At 41.2% G+C, this 14,603-nt stretch overlaps 2 protein-coding genes across 5 annotated transcripts in view; one reads left to right on the forward strand and one right to left on the reverse strand.

The window, feature by feature from the left end:
- The window catches only part of Cad99c (cadherin 99C), a 167,996-nt gene that overhangs the window by 27,258 nt on the left and 126,135 nt on the right, over positions 1 to 14,603 (forward strand). The window lies entirely within an intron of this gene.
- LOC143358418 (uncharacterized protein C15orf61 homolog) lies at positions 9,062 to 13,269 on the reverse strand. Of its 4 annotated transcripts, XM_076795558.1 has the most exons (5): positions 11,155 to 11,426; positions 10,738 to 10,777; positions 10,105 to 10,266; positions 9,443 to 9,686; positions 9,062 to 9,262 (listed from the first exon to the last, which is right to left on the reverse strand). In XM_076795558.1, the coding sequence occupies exons 3-5, from the start codon at positions 10,201 to 10,203 to the stop codon at positions 9,135 to 9,137; spliced, it is 471 nt and encodes a 156-aa protein (XP_076651673.1). In that variant the 5' UTR covers positions 10,204 to 10,266; positions 10,738 to 10,777; positions 11,155 to 11,426; the 3' UTR covers positions 9,062 to 9,134. The 4 variants fall into 4 exon arrangements, with proteins under 4 accessions (XP_076651673.1, XP_076651676.1, XP_076651672.1 ...); XM_076795561.1 differs by lacking the exons at positions 10,738 to 10,777; positions 11,155 to 11,426 and adding an exon at positions 13,169 to 13,269; XM_076795557.1 differs by lacking the exon at positions 10,738 to 10,777 and having other exon boundaries at positions 11,155 to 11,425.

The raw sequence follows: 14,603 nt of genomic DNA on the forward strand, positions 1-14,603 counted from the left end.
TATGTGCTACATATGCACAATAGTTCCGGAATTAACTGTATGTAATCACTAGACTGCGGATTTTATGCACTTATGACAAAAATGGGTGACCACAATTTAAAGCAGTGGACATATTAAAAAGATTCAAGGATATCAGCGTATTGGTTTCAGCTTAATAAAGTAATTAAAAGAAGAAGGAAATTTTTATTTCGCTCCTGTGTCTTGCAATCGAAGCAAACATTTTTCTAGTAATCATACAGATACAGATTAACAATATTTTATTTGAACGACATTTGGACGTGTGTCCTACTTAATCTCATTCCAAAATTATAGTCACCTTTAATTACAGTTCAATTTCAGCTTCGCCTTCTATTAGGTCGTCCCACAAGTTCGTGTCGTTTACTCTTGTACCATTTAAATTCTAAAAATAAAATATGTGATCACCCTTTCATTCCACAACCTATTCTGACCTTTTTGGCAAAGACATCATACCGTCGCTATAAAATTTCTGCGGTTTATCATTACAATACTTTTGTGAATAATAATATAAACCGTGAATAATATAAACATATCCACGGCACGAACTTATGGGACGACCTAATATAAAGATGAGCTATTATCGAAAAAGCGAGTATAACTCTGAAGCAAGTGCAAATAGGACGCACAGTTATATAAACTTTTGTGTCTTCCGTTCGCTTCTGAAGTGGGTTCCACATTCGACGAAACGCTTGTGTAATTGTTTGCGGGAGAAGCAACGAAATAGCAAGGGAATCGTGAATCACGTATCGGCACGTTCGCCTAATAATTAAAACCGTGAATTATAGCGGCCGTAAAAGCGAACGGTGTGTGCTATTCGCAGTGGCTGCGTGCAAGATTAACTGTTACATTTGGATCCACGTGGCGATCCGTCGGATAACTCCTCGGCGCGGCAAACTCTCAGAAATAAATGCCAGATATATGTAAACCGTTCCGCGAGGGTCCCGCTATCGTGAAAGGTGTTTGCGCGCGGCTGTTGAAAGGTCCGCTAGACACCGTCGCGGCGAGGTGAGGCGTGCGGCACCGAAGGCACGGAGACGCCGCAATCTAGTATCTGAAGCACGCGAATTTTTCACCGACCGTCCCGGGCGCAGGGGGCATTGGAACCCGTTGAAGCATTTAATATTGTAATAGGTCTCCGCCACGAGTAGATAGCATCTCTAATTCAGCGTTACGGCCAATCGGACATGCAAATGCAGCCGGTCGCGGATCTCGTGTGAAATTAATTGCGCGTGACGCGACTTTAGAGCCCAGCGGCCGAGCGCATCCGACGATCGGGACCTCTGTCTTTCTACACAACCGTGTTAACACGTGTGCGGAATGGGAGACGGGCCCCTCGCGTGGATACAAGATGTACGATCGGGCCGGGTGATTCGCGCACGACTTTAATCGGAAGTTCCGACCGCGAGACACGCAGCCATCCTTGCATTAATGAACCCTCCGCTCGATTGATCGCTGCCCGCAACCTTTTTCGACGCCTCTCCTGTTTCACACTTTGGTAGCCTAATGTAAAGGCACCAGTAGTTGACCATTTTATAGAAAAACATAAAAAATAAGGTTTTTATGAGCTGTGCACTTTTGATGAAAGCGAATCTCGGATGCCATGCTATCTGTTGTTTAAATTTCAAAAGAATTGCATGCGAAGTGAAGTATGCATAGTAATAATGGACGTTTGAATTCATTAAGGTTAGTAATATGCTGATACATCTCTATTTCCTTAACGTTTCTGTTAAGAAAAGCTGTACGGTTCAGGTAAAGAAATCTATACGTTGTGAACTTTTCGCGACCGAATTATTTGCTGTTTATATTCTCACAGAGTTTTATATGTGATAAATGCATTGTGTTTGTTATTCTAACCTGAAAAACAATAGTTTATTAGGTGGTCAAATATTGAATATTGTTTTTGAACAATTTTTAGAAGTTGACAGGCGTGATCAATTACTAACGTGACTCATTTAAATTTGTTTACGACTTATAATGTATCCATTTTACATCTACGATTGTTAAGAGTACAAAATATAATTATAAATTTTGTAGCATGCTGTGTTTTAGAGGATGACCACATGGTCAACTATTGATTGCATTCACGGTCAAGTATTGATCAGTGTCTTTTAAGACAGCCATGTGCGTGACATTACAAATACCAACGGAAAATTAAAATGCATGTATTTAATTATTTATTTCAGAAGTTATTTCATTACTTATCGAGAGATGCCTCCTATCAAGGGCTCCTTTAGAAATTATTCTGAAGAGACGATGAAATTTTTTTTTTTTGGAAAAATTCTTCGTGTAACTAAAACAAAAGCGACTATTTCGTCCATGAAAATGTACGGGCGATTATGGAAGTGGCCAGACAAGCCTGATGTGCTGGACTACGAGTGGAAGGCTGTACTTTCTCATGTCAATGAGCCCACGAAATCGAGCAGAACTCGCAACGTCTACTCTGTTCCTGAATTGAACTTTTTATGGAATTGATTTATTTTATTTCTTATTTTATTCTTTAATTGTAATTTGTGCTAGTAATTGTTGAAACTAAATGATACTAAAATGATTCCCAACATTATTGCTTTAACCCTCTTTCTAGTATAAGTGGTCAACTACTAACGAAGAGAAGGTCAATTACTAGATTTTTCATGATTAAGAGTGGTCAACTTCTGAAGCAATTACAGAATTTTTAAATATGTTTCTTAAATTTGTATAAGTAAACTTTTTTTAAAAAGTGGCATTGTTACATAATCTAGAAGACTTAAAGAGTGTCTTTAGGCATCGACTGTCGCTATTTGATGACAGAGCAAGCGGTTACTGTTGTTCGCGTGAAAAACTTCTCTTAACTGGTCAACTACTGATACCTTTACCTTAGCAATCGGAACTCCGTAGATTCGCGATAATGTAGAGTGACCACGTTACCGACAAAAATAGGCGAACAATGGTCTTACGTGCCTCAACTTTTCGTCCTTCTATGAGAATATTTTTCGTTGGGAAAGGGCTCGTTCGAAAGAGGAAGGTTCAATCCAGCGCGCGCTGGTCACGAGCTGACGAGATTATGCAGACATTTGGTAATACAAGCGTTAGAAGTAGGCCAAAAAGTGACGATGCGCGTGCCGTGGAATCCATGCATTTTTATGCCATTGGATGAGTTTTCTGGATGAAATCGAGAGTGGCGCACGCTAGAAAATATCCCCGGCTACAAATTGAGCTATATTTTGTCTTGATTCTCTGCGAAATAAAGCCAAAAACTTGAAGCACGTTTCTGGCGTCAGAATTCATAATATCGATAATACCGAGCACAAAATGTGACAAGTTTAGCCACGGACTTAGGACCCGCCGGATCAAGATCAAGACGGATCTTAAGTCAGTGGCTGAAGGCAGTGACCGGAAATTATACAGCAGTTACCGACCTGCTGACTCTGCAAAAGTCACGTGACCACCCTTGGCTCTTATCGAACATTAAACATTTTTCGACCCTGTGCTCTTTAACTATCGTTACTATAGTAACAGGCTTCCCTCTAACTGTTGTCTGCTAAATTAGAAATTAATGGGCCACGTATCTCTGGTAAAATCAAACAAATCAATGTTAATTGAGTCCGTTTCAGTTCTTATTGGACTATTACATTTTTCGAGCCTGTGCTGTTTAATACTTCAGCTACCGGTATTCTAGTAATGGGCTTCTATCCAGTCGTAGCTTGTTAAATCAGAAATTAACGGGCCATGTACCACTGGTAAAATCAAACAAATCAATGTTAATTGATTCTGTTCCAGTTCTATTGGACTACTACATTTTTCCAGCTTGTGCTGTTTATCTACCAGTAACCTAGTAATGGGCTCCTTTCTAACTGTAGTCGGTCAAATCACAACTTAACGGGCTAACTACCTTTCGCGAGGTAAAACAAATCAATGTTAGCTGGTTAAGCTCAAATATCACTGTGCCACAACATTTTTCAGTGCTGTTTAACACTTTAGTTTACAATATCCCGGTAACGGGCTCTAACAAATTAGAATGTAACCCATTCAGAACTGAAACTAATTCAGTTAGAATTATTCCATCACATTTACTGGATTTTTCCATTACAAATATATTAGGTGTACAAATTAACCATTTGCACTCGGCGCTATGTTCATTCTAAAACTTAATTTTTCTTCCGTCTTAGAATATTTTCATTTTACTCACACGAAACTGATCCGATTTCCACATATAATATTTACATGTTTAGTAATCTATTGAATACAAATTTTGTAATGTAACAAATATTTTGTAATATTTTTTGTAATTTCTTTGAAATAATGCCACAACAATTTCTAGTGGTGCTTCAGAGTCACCACTCGAGTGCTAAGGGTTAATTCGTGGTTCTCGCGGTAAATCAATTACAACTTTATCTTGAATTCAAATCTTCCAACCAGCATATTGGAGATTAATTATTTACCGGTGAGACAGAGAAAGTGCGGAGTTCTTGCAAAAAAATTCGTTTAATTTTGGAAAGCAATAATTTCGTCTTTCGGGTGTCTACTTCGAACAGAACTGTGCTGAAAATGAGTCTCGTGCCCTTTTTCTCGCGGTCACAGCGGCGCGGCGGGGAAAGCGGCAGGAATCATTAGAGAGATCGTATCGGTTCAAAGATTCACATTATTTGTTTACAAAGGGGTAGAATTGCAGTTTAATTACGAAAGTTTCAAGAGTGCGAGCCGCAATTAGAAAGTTACAAACATGCCCGGTTCGCATAATAATTACGCGAGTTGTGCTCGAAAGACTGTTATTAATTAAGAGCACTATGGTTGTTACCCTTAATTAGTGTCGATCTCATGACACGTTGCACGTCAGTAGGCTCCGAAATATATTTAATGCAAATACGACGCTTGCGTATTATTTGACACGAACGAAGTCCCATACTCTATTGTAGAATCATGCTGATTAATGAAACGCAATTCGTGGTTTGCAATGAACTTTCAAATTGTTACTCCATCCTCGAGCAACATTGGCTACAAAGCGATGCTGGCGAGAACGCTGACGAAACTTTCACCAATTTTCGTTCGCTCGAAAAATGAAACACAGTTACGCTCGTTACAGGCAATTTTTTTGTCTAGCAGAACTAATCTTTAGATCAAGCATGTCATTGAAATTTTCAGTATTTTTGTTTCATATAATTTTTATGAAGTACACAGTTTCACTGCTTTATACTAGTATTATACTTACACTTTATACTACTTTAAATCAATAACTGTGATATTCAGCAAAATGAGCACACGTTAAACACAACTCTTTGAACTACTGTTCTATTTGCTCAATTAACGAAGCACATTAGCTCGAAATTGTGATACGGATTTTTTAGTTTAAAGCATTTCCAAAAAAATTCTAAATATTTTCTGTTTACCTCGCAACGATATCCTGTATTGTTTCAAGAGAGTTCGGGCCCAACATTCTCCCGTAAAGATTTAATATTGTCAGCAAGGAACTTATAGATCTCGTTAATCATTCCGCGCAATCTTGCGCGTCGGCCAAGTTTCCGGGGGTTTGCAAAACAGTTATCAAATATTAAAACATTTATCCCGCGACGAGGAAGCAACGAGGTTTCACACGGCGCGCGAAATGGTTATCGTGTCATTTATCCGCCGACTTGTTATTATTATTCATTGGTTTAGTAACGTCGAACGGCGATCCTGATGCAAAACGCAGGGTAGATAGGTAGATTCTATTATGCGATGCGCCTATTATCGTTATCTCGCGAAAGAAGGAAGCGCCGGTTTTCGTAACGATCCTCGAAGAGGAGGTGGCTGAAGATGGCTAGGATTTCCGATAGCAGACTCTTAGCCTACACCTTTTAGCACGCCTGTGCGATCTTTGAAATCTCCGCGCATCTCCTTGGTAACGGTCACGATTAATCGCATATTTTCCGAAAAATAAAATGGTATATAATTTTTATTTTCCCCGAAATACCGGCCCACTGTTCCTTATAAAGTAAATTTTATTCTTACCAGTCTCCATCACGATAAAAATGAAGACCCTGACAGGATACCTTGGAGCTAAACTACAAGGCGAGGGGTCAGCACCAATGATACCAATTGAAATAATTTTCCCTCTGGTTTCGAGGAATCGAACGATAGTTGCACTACGTTAAATATCGTTTGAAATCTTCGCCGTGAATCCGACACGATATTATAAGGGAAGAGGTTAAGCATGCGGCGGAAGGATCGGTTTTAAACGGCCCCACGAACGACTCGAAAAGATAATGATCACTTAATGTGGTTCTTGTGTCGGTGCATTACAGGTGTACGACTTTTCAGATATGCGCGTAAGAACTGCTAACACCGCATTGAACCATGAAATTACGTAATACCATTAAAAACGTTTGCGGTTGTTGCTTTGTGGTAAGGACAGCTTTCATCTTTTCACCATTCCAACAGCGTTTACGCGGCTAACATGCATACGAGCCTGTGCACCTTGGAGTGGTTTATCGTGGAACTGCGGCTTTCCCGATAGAAGTTGAATAAAAGTATTAATTAGCAGGTGCCTTTCACTCGGCTGTGTCAACTTGCCGGAATACGAAAACTTTACTTTCACCGACCGGGTGCCTTTGCGCCTTTTATACCAGACACTAGACGGTTCCGATCCGTCATCTTTTGTCCAGGCGTATCGCCTATCCTTTCGATATTGTGATATCTGGAATCGTAGTATCATACGGGGAATGCATAAAAGCATTGTGCTGGGTTACGAGGAGAGACGCTAAAACGATTCGTCTGTGCTTCCTATTCAACGGATTGTACTCATAAATACCCAACTGCTTCCATCTTTACTACCTTTTTGGCATACTGCGCTCACCACTTGCCGGAAGAATATCTTTAACATCTGTTTGATATTTATTCAATGGAGGACTCGCCAATTCTCGCTGTTCGAGCGTTAAAATAAAGCTGCGTCCACAATTGAGTGTATTAACCCTTAGCACTCGAATGGCGACTGTAAGGCGCCACTAAAAATTGCTCTTTCATTATTCAAAATATTTGTTACATTATCGAATTTGTGTGTATTTAATAAATTTGTATGTATAACATGAAAAAATATATATAGAAGGGAAATATTTGATTTTGGAGTTAAAATAGCTTCGAGTGCAAAGGGTTAAAAGTGGACTGCGGGTTTTAGGCATTCGTGGCAAAAATGGGCAGGTGTAATTTCAAACAATGGAAAGATTGCAAGAATTTCAGAGTATCGACATATTTCTTACAGCTTAATAAAACCACTAAAGCATCCTGCAACTAATGCAAACGATTCTTATTTTCTATAAGGCTCTGCAGGCTACTTATAATAATGTTTAAACTTGTTGACCATGGTGGACACTACAATTTTCCCCAGCAATTGTTCTGCATACAACTGCATACAATTTACATTCTCCCGGGGTAAGATAACAAATTCAATTAAGAAATTCGCTCAAGCAAACAGGTCAGCTTTGCTCTTTGACAAATCAACACGGTGGCCGATTTACGTATCTGTATTAAATATTCGGAAAAAGTTCATGTGCAAATCGGCTTTCCTGTATAACGGGGCTCGGCGCGCTTATCTCGAGCACGACGGAAAAAATCTTTTTTAAATAGGACGAATATTTTACTGCGCTCGCGGAAATATCACCGGCACCCGCGGAACGAGATCTGTCGCAATCCTGACGGCAACGTGTCATCAAGTTTGTACTTCGCCTAGGAGCGTGAGCGTCGCGCGACTGGCTGCGCAGCGAGCGTACCGTTTCGAAAAATGATTGTGGGACACGTTCGAGAGATTGCGGGAACATCCCATTGAGACAGCGAGGTTTCCGTGCAGCGCGAAACTGGTTAGGTGGGAGCTTCGCCTGCTTCGCGGGACTTCGTTTGATGTTCGGTTCGTAAGCAGCCTCGGGCTACCTAACAGCCGCCGTTCGTGCACGTCGCCGAAGTTGGTCGGGCTGAAAAGCGAACCGACCGAAAGAAACGCCGCGGCGCACAGTGGGCAATTTGGACGAAATCGGATTCAAAATCAAAGAACTTTCGATAGGAATGAGGTAGAGCGATGAAATTTTTTTTAAATGAAAGCTGCAACTTTGTAGAGTATGGGAAAAATAGGGAGATTATGGTACGAACGTTTTTTAACCTTGAGAAAATTCGTTAAACTTGCACAATTTCAAGAAAATTATGGTTTTTCCAATACCACGCGCGGAAAAAATTCTTTTTTAACATGCTACACATAATTTCCCATAGATTTTTTCACGCTGATTTCAAATCTGGTCTCAAAATTTGTCTACGACCTCAGGATTTCGCAAAAAATAGATTTTTGTGACAAAAACTAATGAAGTCATTTTTTCGTTGAAATGATTGGATGGTAATAATCTCTCTATTTTTCCCATATTTTACAAAGTTTCAGCTTTCATTTTAAAAAAATGTCATAGCTCTACCTCATTTCTATCGAAAGTTCTTTGATTTTGAATACGATTTCGTCCAAATTGCCCACTGTGCGGCGCGGCGCGGCGGGGGAAGCTGACTCGAAGTTTTACGTGGCTCCTCTGAAACGTCGGGACGACGGGCCAGTTATATGCTGATTACATCGAGCGTGTACGCCGCGAATGCTAACGATGTCGAGGGGACGTTCGAAGGGGTGTGGCGAATGATCTCCCGCGATCAAATTTATCGGGAACGTATTGCGAATATTCAGTGCGAGCACCCTGTTTCGGGGAAAGGTTTACTGACGGTGACTGCGAGAATGCCGCGCAACTGGTCTGTGAACCTTTGCGCGGAATAAATATGTTTCCCCCTTTTCCCTATTCCCCTTTCGCTATGTTTCATTTGACATTTCACTCTATTTATTTGAGCCTTAGTTGTCAGATATAATCCAAAGGCTATAGCAATCCGATCAACGCTCTGGATTCGGAACAAAATTAATATTTGAACGCAGCACGTAAAGCTAGATTCTGTGCCAAAGAGGAACAGCAAATTTTCTAACTTCGAGAAGTGTAAAGCCTCGGGTTCCATCGGTTTGTGATCGAAAGAACTACAAAGAAGGTTCTACGTCACGGGAGGACTACAAAGAAGGTGTTCCTTTAAAAAGAAAGTGTAGCTTTATTTTACATGAGAAATATTAAGACGCGCATTAGCGCTGACTGGAGCAGAGATCAGTACATGGAGCCCTTGTCCTCGGGCAGCAAGAAGTGGATCGTCACGTCCCCCTGGGCGGTTTTCACCGTCTCGTGGTGTCTGATCATCCAGGTAGCAGCCAGGCCGTACATCAGCGTGGGTATACCTGTTGGGAGCAAATATGGAATACAAATTGACGAATGATCAATTACCGAGGCGACACGGTGCGTCCCGATGGAAAAAGTGTCAACGAAACGAGACGTTGATCGCAGAAGGACAATTATACGGGGAGCATGCTTTCCCCTTTCGCGCTGGAGGGGGGGGGGAGAGAACGGTGTGCACGTACCAAGGTTCAGGAGCTTGATCGCCTTGAAAAATTTGTCCTCGCTCCTGAGGTCCTGTCGCGGCCTCTTGGTGCAATGATATTTAATGTATGGAAAACAGCCGGTTCTAAGTACGTGGTAATTGCTGTTGCCCACCGGCCAATTGAAGTGAGACATGCCCCTCTGATCGTTGACGATGTCGGCATACTTCACGAAGTACGACGTCCACGGTGGCTCGTCCGTTTGCAGCAGATAGCTCGTTAAGACCTGTTTGTACCGTAATGACACCGAGTCACTTTGTATATCCTCTCATCCATCTGGCGGACGAATCCGTCTTTCGTCGATCATTTGCAGCCGCGGAAGGGCGCATCGCTACCGTTAGGCGCTGTTGGCGTTTGCTTATGCCGGTTTAATTGAAACGTTATTTCATTTGAAGCAGTCGATGAAAAGACCGGCTCCTCGATAGCTCAGCGATCCTCCGCGCGCCGCGTTCCGAGAACCGATGGGTTCTCGGGATCCAATCGACACAGGGACGCAGGCATTCTCACGGTCATCGATCGCGATTGCAATTTCACGGGAACACAAATGCTTTGAAATCTGTATCGATTCGATGGGACAGCGATGCCACGATTTCAAGCAGCTAAGATTAACTGTTACGCGCTGGAAGAATGGGCACGCAACTTGCCTCCGACGCTAACGGTTTCGGCTTCTTCGAGAAAACTCTTGCCCAGGTGCCATTTAGACGCACAAGTGTGTTCCCAGGGGTCAGTATCTTCAGGGTCATTCGGCGGATGTGTTACCGACAGGCTCTAATCAATCAGACCGTCGGCTGGAGTCATAATTGTGCCTGGAAATGTAGACAAACTGTAATTTCAACCTTTTCCATAGCGTACAAGCTTTGCTGGAAAAGTATTTTTTAAATTGTTCGCCTGGTCATTACACATTTTTTAATGTATTAGAAGAGGTACCCTCGAATACGTTATGGCGTTATTATTGTATCGACGGTGTATTATGCAGCGAACATTTGCAGATATTTGACTCATTCGATCCGCAGGCTCCACGCGGCAGTTTTTAAACTGCCTTTCTGAAATAAACTCGCTGAGAGCGGTGTACAAAATGTCAAGGTTAACGAGCTTCGATTCGATCGGGTAACGGAAAATCATTTAAGCACGTTCTGCCTCGCTCACGAACCGTGAAAAGACGATGAATTGTAGCTGATTGTGTTCGCACAGATCTGCATCGAACACCTGATTAGCTACTTTATTATCGGAAATTAGTGAGCCACCCTATTTTTTTTTATTCGACCTTCACTAATCACCTTGGTTATAAGACATGTCCATTATAGATGTATGGTCGATCTAGAAAATTCGAAATGTTCTTCAGAATGAGCAACATTAATATAATTGTTGTTTCCCGGACTCAAACGTATACCCATTATATTCTTGAGCATTAACAGTTCTAACGCTATAAACTTCTACAACGACTTCCGTTGTACGCGAAACCGGAAGTCATCGAGTTGTAATAAAACTTTTTCTATCTCTACCGTTATTACGCGCTGCTTTCTTCCAATTATTTCTATTACTGAAAAGGTTTAACCATTCCTCTTACAACAGCAACAAAACACCGTATTTGCCAAAGAAATTAAAATCGATAAAAGTTATTTATTATAGTTCCTCGCGGATACCCAAGTCCTCTGACGGTCTATCGGTGTCATGGCGGCTGCGCTGTTACTCACTTTCCGTAGCATGCGCAGAGCATGTGTTTGGCGTCCAACGAATTTCACGCGATGCCGACCGTCAAATGTCGATCCCCGTGAGACGTGATTATTCGTCGCACGTGCGCTCAGTCGAGGCACTATACGCAGTTCTGATTCTATTTACGGTGACCCTTCGAATGAAAGAGTGTACATTTATCGTTCACGCGTTCTATTACGAAACACGCGTGATGCAGAGGTTAGCGGTACAACTGGGTCGCGATATGCGAGACACGTTCTGGCGCCACCATCGAACCCATGCCACTTCCGGAGCGGACTTTTTAAATCCCCTTCTAACCCTTTATGCCCTGAACTTACTTTAAAACACCGCTCAAATGCTGCGGCGACTTAAACATACTTTGTAGAAAATTTCGGACGTGAATCGCATAATTTAGAACGCGAAAGATCACCCCCGGACGTCTGAACTGCGTGAATTTAAATTTCTCATGTACAGTGTGTGAATAAATGATCAGAATCGTGAATAAATATATTAAATATATTAATATATTAATATAATGTATTAATTGTTCAATGAAATACTCACGCAATGGGTGATAAGTAGTTTCTTTTGAATTTGGTATGCTGGCATTGTAATGAAATATTATTTCACTATATTTTGTTTGCATCATTGCGAGAGTTTTGCATTTTTTGCCCATCGCTTTTTATGTTTCCTTTCGCACGTTCTCTATTTTAATTTTCTCTCACGTGTGCTTACGCTATTGTTATCATTCAAACGAACCGATGCGGTGGATGTTATCACTTTCTACGCTTCCTCTGTGCCCACGATTTCGGGTCATAGTACCTGTCAGTATAGGAACCCGTTAAAGCCAACGATATAACGGAATCGATATCGCATTTGCGATAGCGGAAGTTTGATTTAGTGCTGTTCTCGGTTATTCGTTTATGGCGATAGACGCGTTTCTGGATTTACAACGTGTCTGTATACTTAACGCGTCGAGTGGAACTACATATAAAGTTTAACGAGAGATGATGCATTTATTAGAGCCGGTCAAATAGACACAGGCAATTTATTTTATTTTAATATAGTTCTCCATAAAGTAATTGAGTATGACTCGTGCAATCAACGCTATACATGTAACTAATATTAATTTAAAATAGCCACACACAATTTCCAATATTTAGAAAATGTATGTTGCATATTGCGATGTCTGAAGCTACTTTCAACAATTTTAATTCGTTTTCAACAATTTTATCTACATTGGTTAGCTTCTTGCTTCAGCTGAATTATTACACTTCGCGGAAATATAATATTTTGAATGGTTACACGTAACCGTATCCTTTATAGCGGCATTAAATTATTTTGTCCCCGGTACATGATGTGTATAATTACAAACTTAATGGCCTCAATATATACTGTCAATTTTAATGTGTGTAAATTTGTCGTTAAATAAGATCATAAATATATTCTACAGTTACGAACAGTACATCATGCTGTCGTAACTACAAAAGGGAAAAATGCGAAATCCTTGTGCTGTTTAGACTGACAAAACGTGATTTTGATGATGATAACTTTGACGCGCAAGGCGTAGAAAATAACAGAGAATTATGCGAGTGGGATAATGCGCTGGTGACAGTGGCTACGTGGACAGTGCCTGATTTAGACAGGCAATTTTGTACTGTATTACGGTAGTTGCAAACATTCTTTCTTCTAGAAACAAATAAATCAAAATATATTCTAGTATATGTCTGCATACACTGTGCAAGAAGAGAAACACATAAACAGTATTCACCAATACCAATATTCTACATAATCTCTCAATCTCATTCTTCGATATTTATTGTACAATTCTATTAAATTCCATCACTAATCTTTGGGGCTCCTTTTAATTCTCGTTAACAAAAAACTTGATGAATAAATATAGATACTGGGAAATAATTGGTAAATAATATTGACACACGGTTTAAACGATACCTTCAAATTTAACCATTTTTTATCTTTCTGTTTCAGGTAAGTTCGACCGAATTAGTTGCATACCACCAGCCATAGTAAGTCACAATGGTTACTCCATTCTCTTGTAAAAATGCAAGCGATCCGCACGCTGCGACACCGAAACTCGTTGCTCCGTCCTCTCCGTATTATCGCAAACCTAATCAATAACGAATCCAGTCGTCGTTTAATTTCAGCCGGCTCGCAGGGCAGAACCACTAGAATTCGCGTAGGGTTACCACACCCAAGATCGTTTACACGTATAACGTATCACGTTGGCTGGCGCGGCGCGTTATAAATTACCCCGATTTTTCTTAACGGCGACTCGAGTTACATTTATTTACATAACTACGGCCACGTACGTTTTCCCGCATTAACGAACGTCGTTCACGGGTCCAGGTTGGTTAGCCCGGCCGCCTGCTAGCCGTAACATTATCAGCGGAACAAGAGAAATGACACGAGACCTGTACTCCACGACACGTAAGGAAGCATCGATGTCATATTGGATTACGTTGATGTGCTAATTTGGCGCGGAGATGCAGGAAACGCTTATCTCTCGCCGCAAATAGACCAGCCTGCGATCGAGTCTTATCTAATGGGCTGGGTCCGCGGAAAATTGTTATTTTTACTGGCGGGGCGGTATTCATTAGGGGTTCTTCTAGGTCGTCATTTCGTGGTTGGGATTTTTTTAAAACAAATCAGACGGCTGCTTTGCGTCCTGGTTACACAATGTAATTTTTTGAAGTCAAAATACTAAAAATTGTGGGACTTATAGTTCCTTGAAGGGGGAGAAATATACAGGGTGGTCGGTACCTGGTGGTGCAACCGAAAAGGGGGTGCTTCTACATTAAAAAATAAGTCGAGAATATGGAATAAAGTTTGTTCATACGTAGCTTCGTTTTCGAGAAAACTCGACGAACACGCGCGCTATTGAGTAGGAATCGTCTGGCGCGTCTGTTCATGGCTGACCGGATCTACTTACAAATGCTAAGCACGTCGACGAATTTTCAACGTCGGTTTTCTCGAATCTTTGTGTGGACATATTTTCAAGATACTTTTGGAAAATGCAAGAAACGGATTTTCCCAATGTTCTAGACCAGAAGAGATCCTCTTAATCGCCGGGGATCGGTACGTCCAAACGCGCACGAAACGGGGATCACATACAAATAGAAACACCTGGGTGTTACCCGGAACGTACGCGCGCCGGCGCCGCGCCGTTTGGGATTTATGCAGATGATCATTATGATTAGCTGGCACTTCAGAGGGGATATATTCTGAGATCGCACCAGGCCGATAACGCGCCGAGACAAATGTAACCGAGGGTGTAATTACTTCATCGGTATTATGTGGGATTATATCTCGATTTTGAGCGGCCGATATTATCAGCCAATAAAAACATAATTTGTGAAACGATTTTACAGTAACGTCTCGATATTTGCGCAGACTTTGTCATTCGTATCGTTAACGTTTCGACTGTTCCAAA

This window comes from Halictus rubicundus, chromosome 10, assembly GCF_050948215.1.
Source record: "Halictus rubicundus isolate RS-2024b chromosome 10, iyHalRubi1_principal, whole genome shotgun sequence".
Taxonomy (NCBI): Eukaryota; Metazoa; Arthropoda; class Insecta; order Hymenoptera; family Halictidae; genus Halictus; species Halictus rubicundus.

Coding starts and splice junctions, on each gene's coding strand:
- LOC143358418 (XM_076795561.1), bottom strand. CDS start 10,203: ATGACCCTGAAGATACTGACCCCTGGGAACACACTTGTGCGTCTAAAT. Junction 9,687..10,104: donor CGAAACCGTTAGCGTCGGAG/GCAAGTTGCGTG, acceptor CGGTACAAACAG/GTCTTAACGAGCTATCTGCT. Junction 9,263..9,442: donor GATCAAGCTCCTGAACCTTG/GTACGTGCACAC, acceptor TGCTCCCAACAG/GTATACCCACGCTGATGTAC.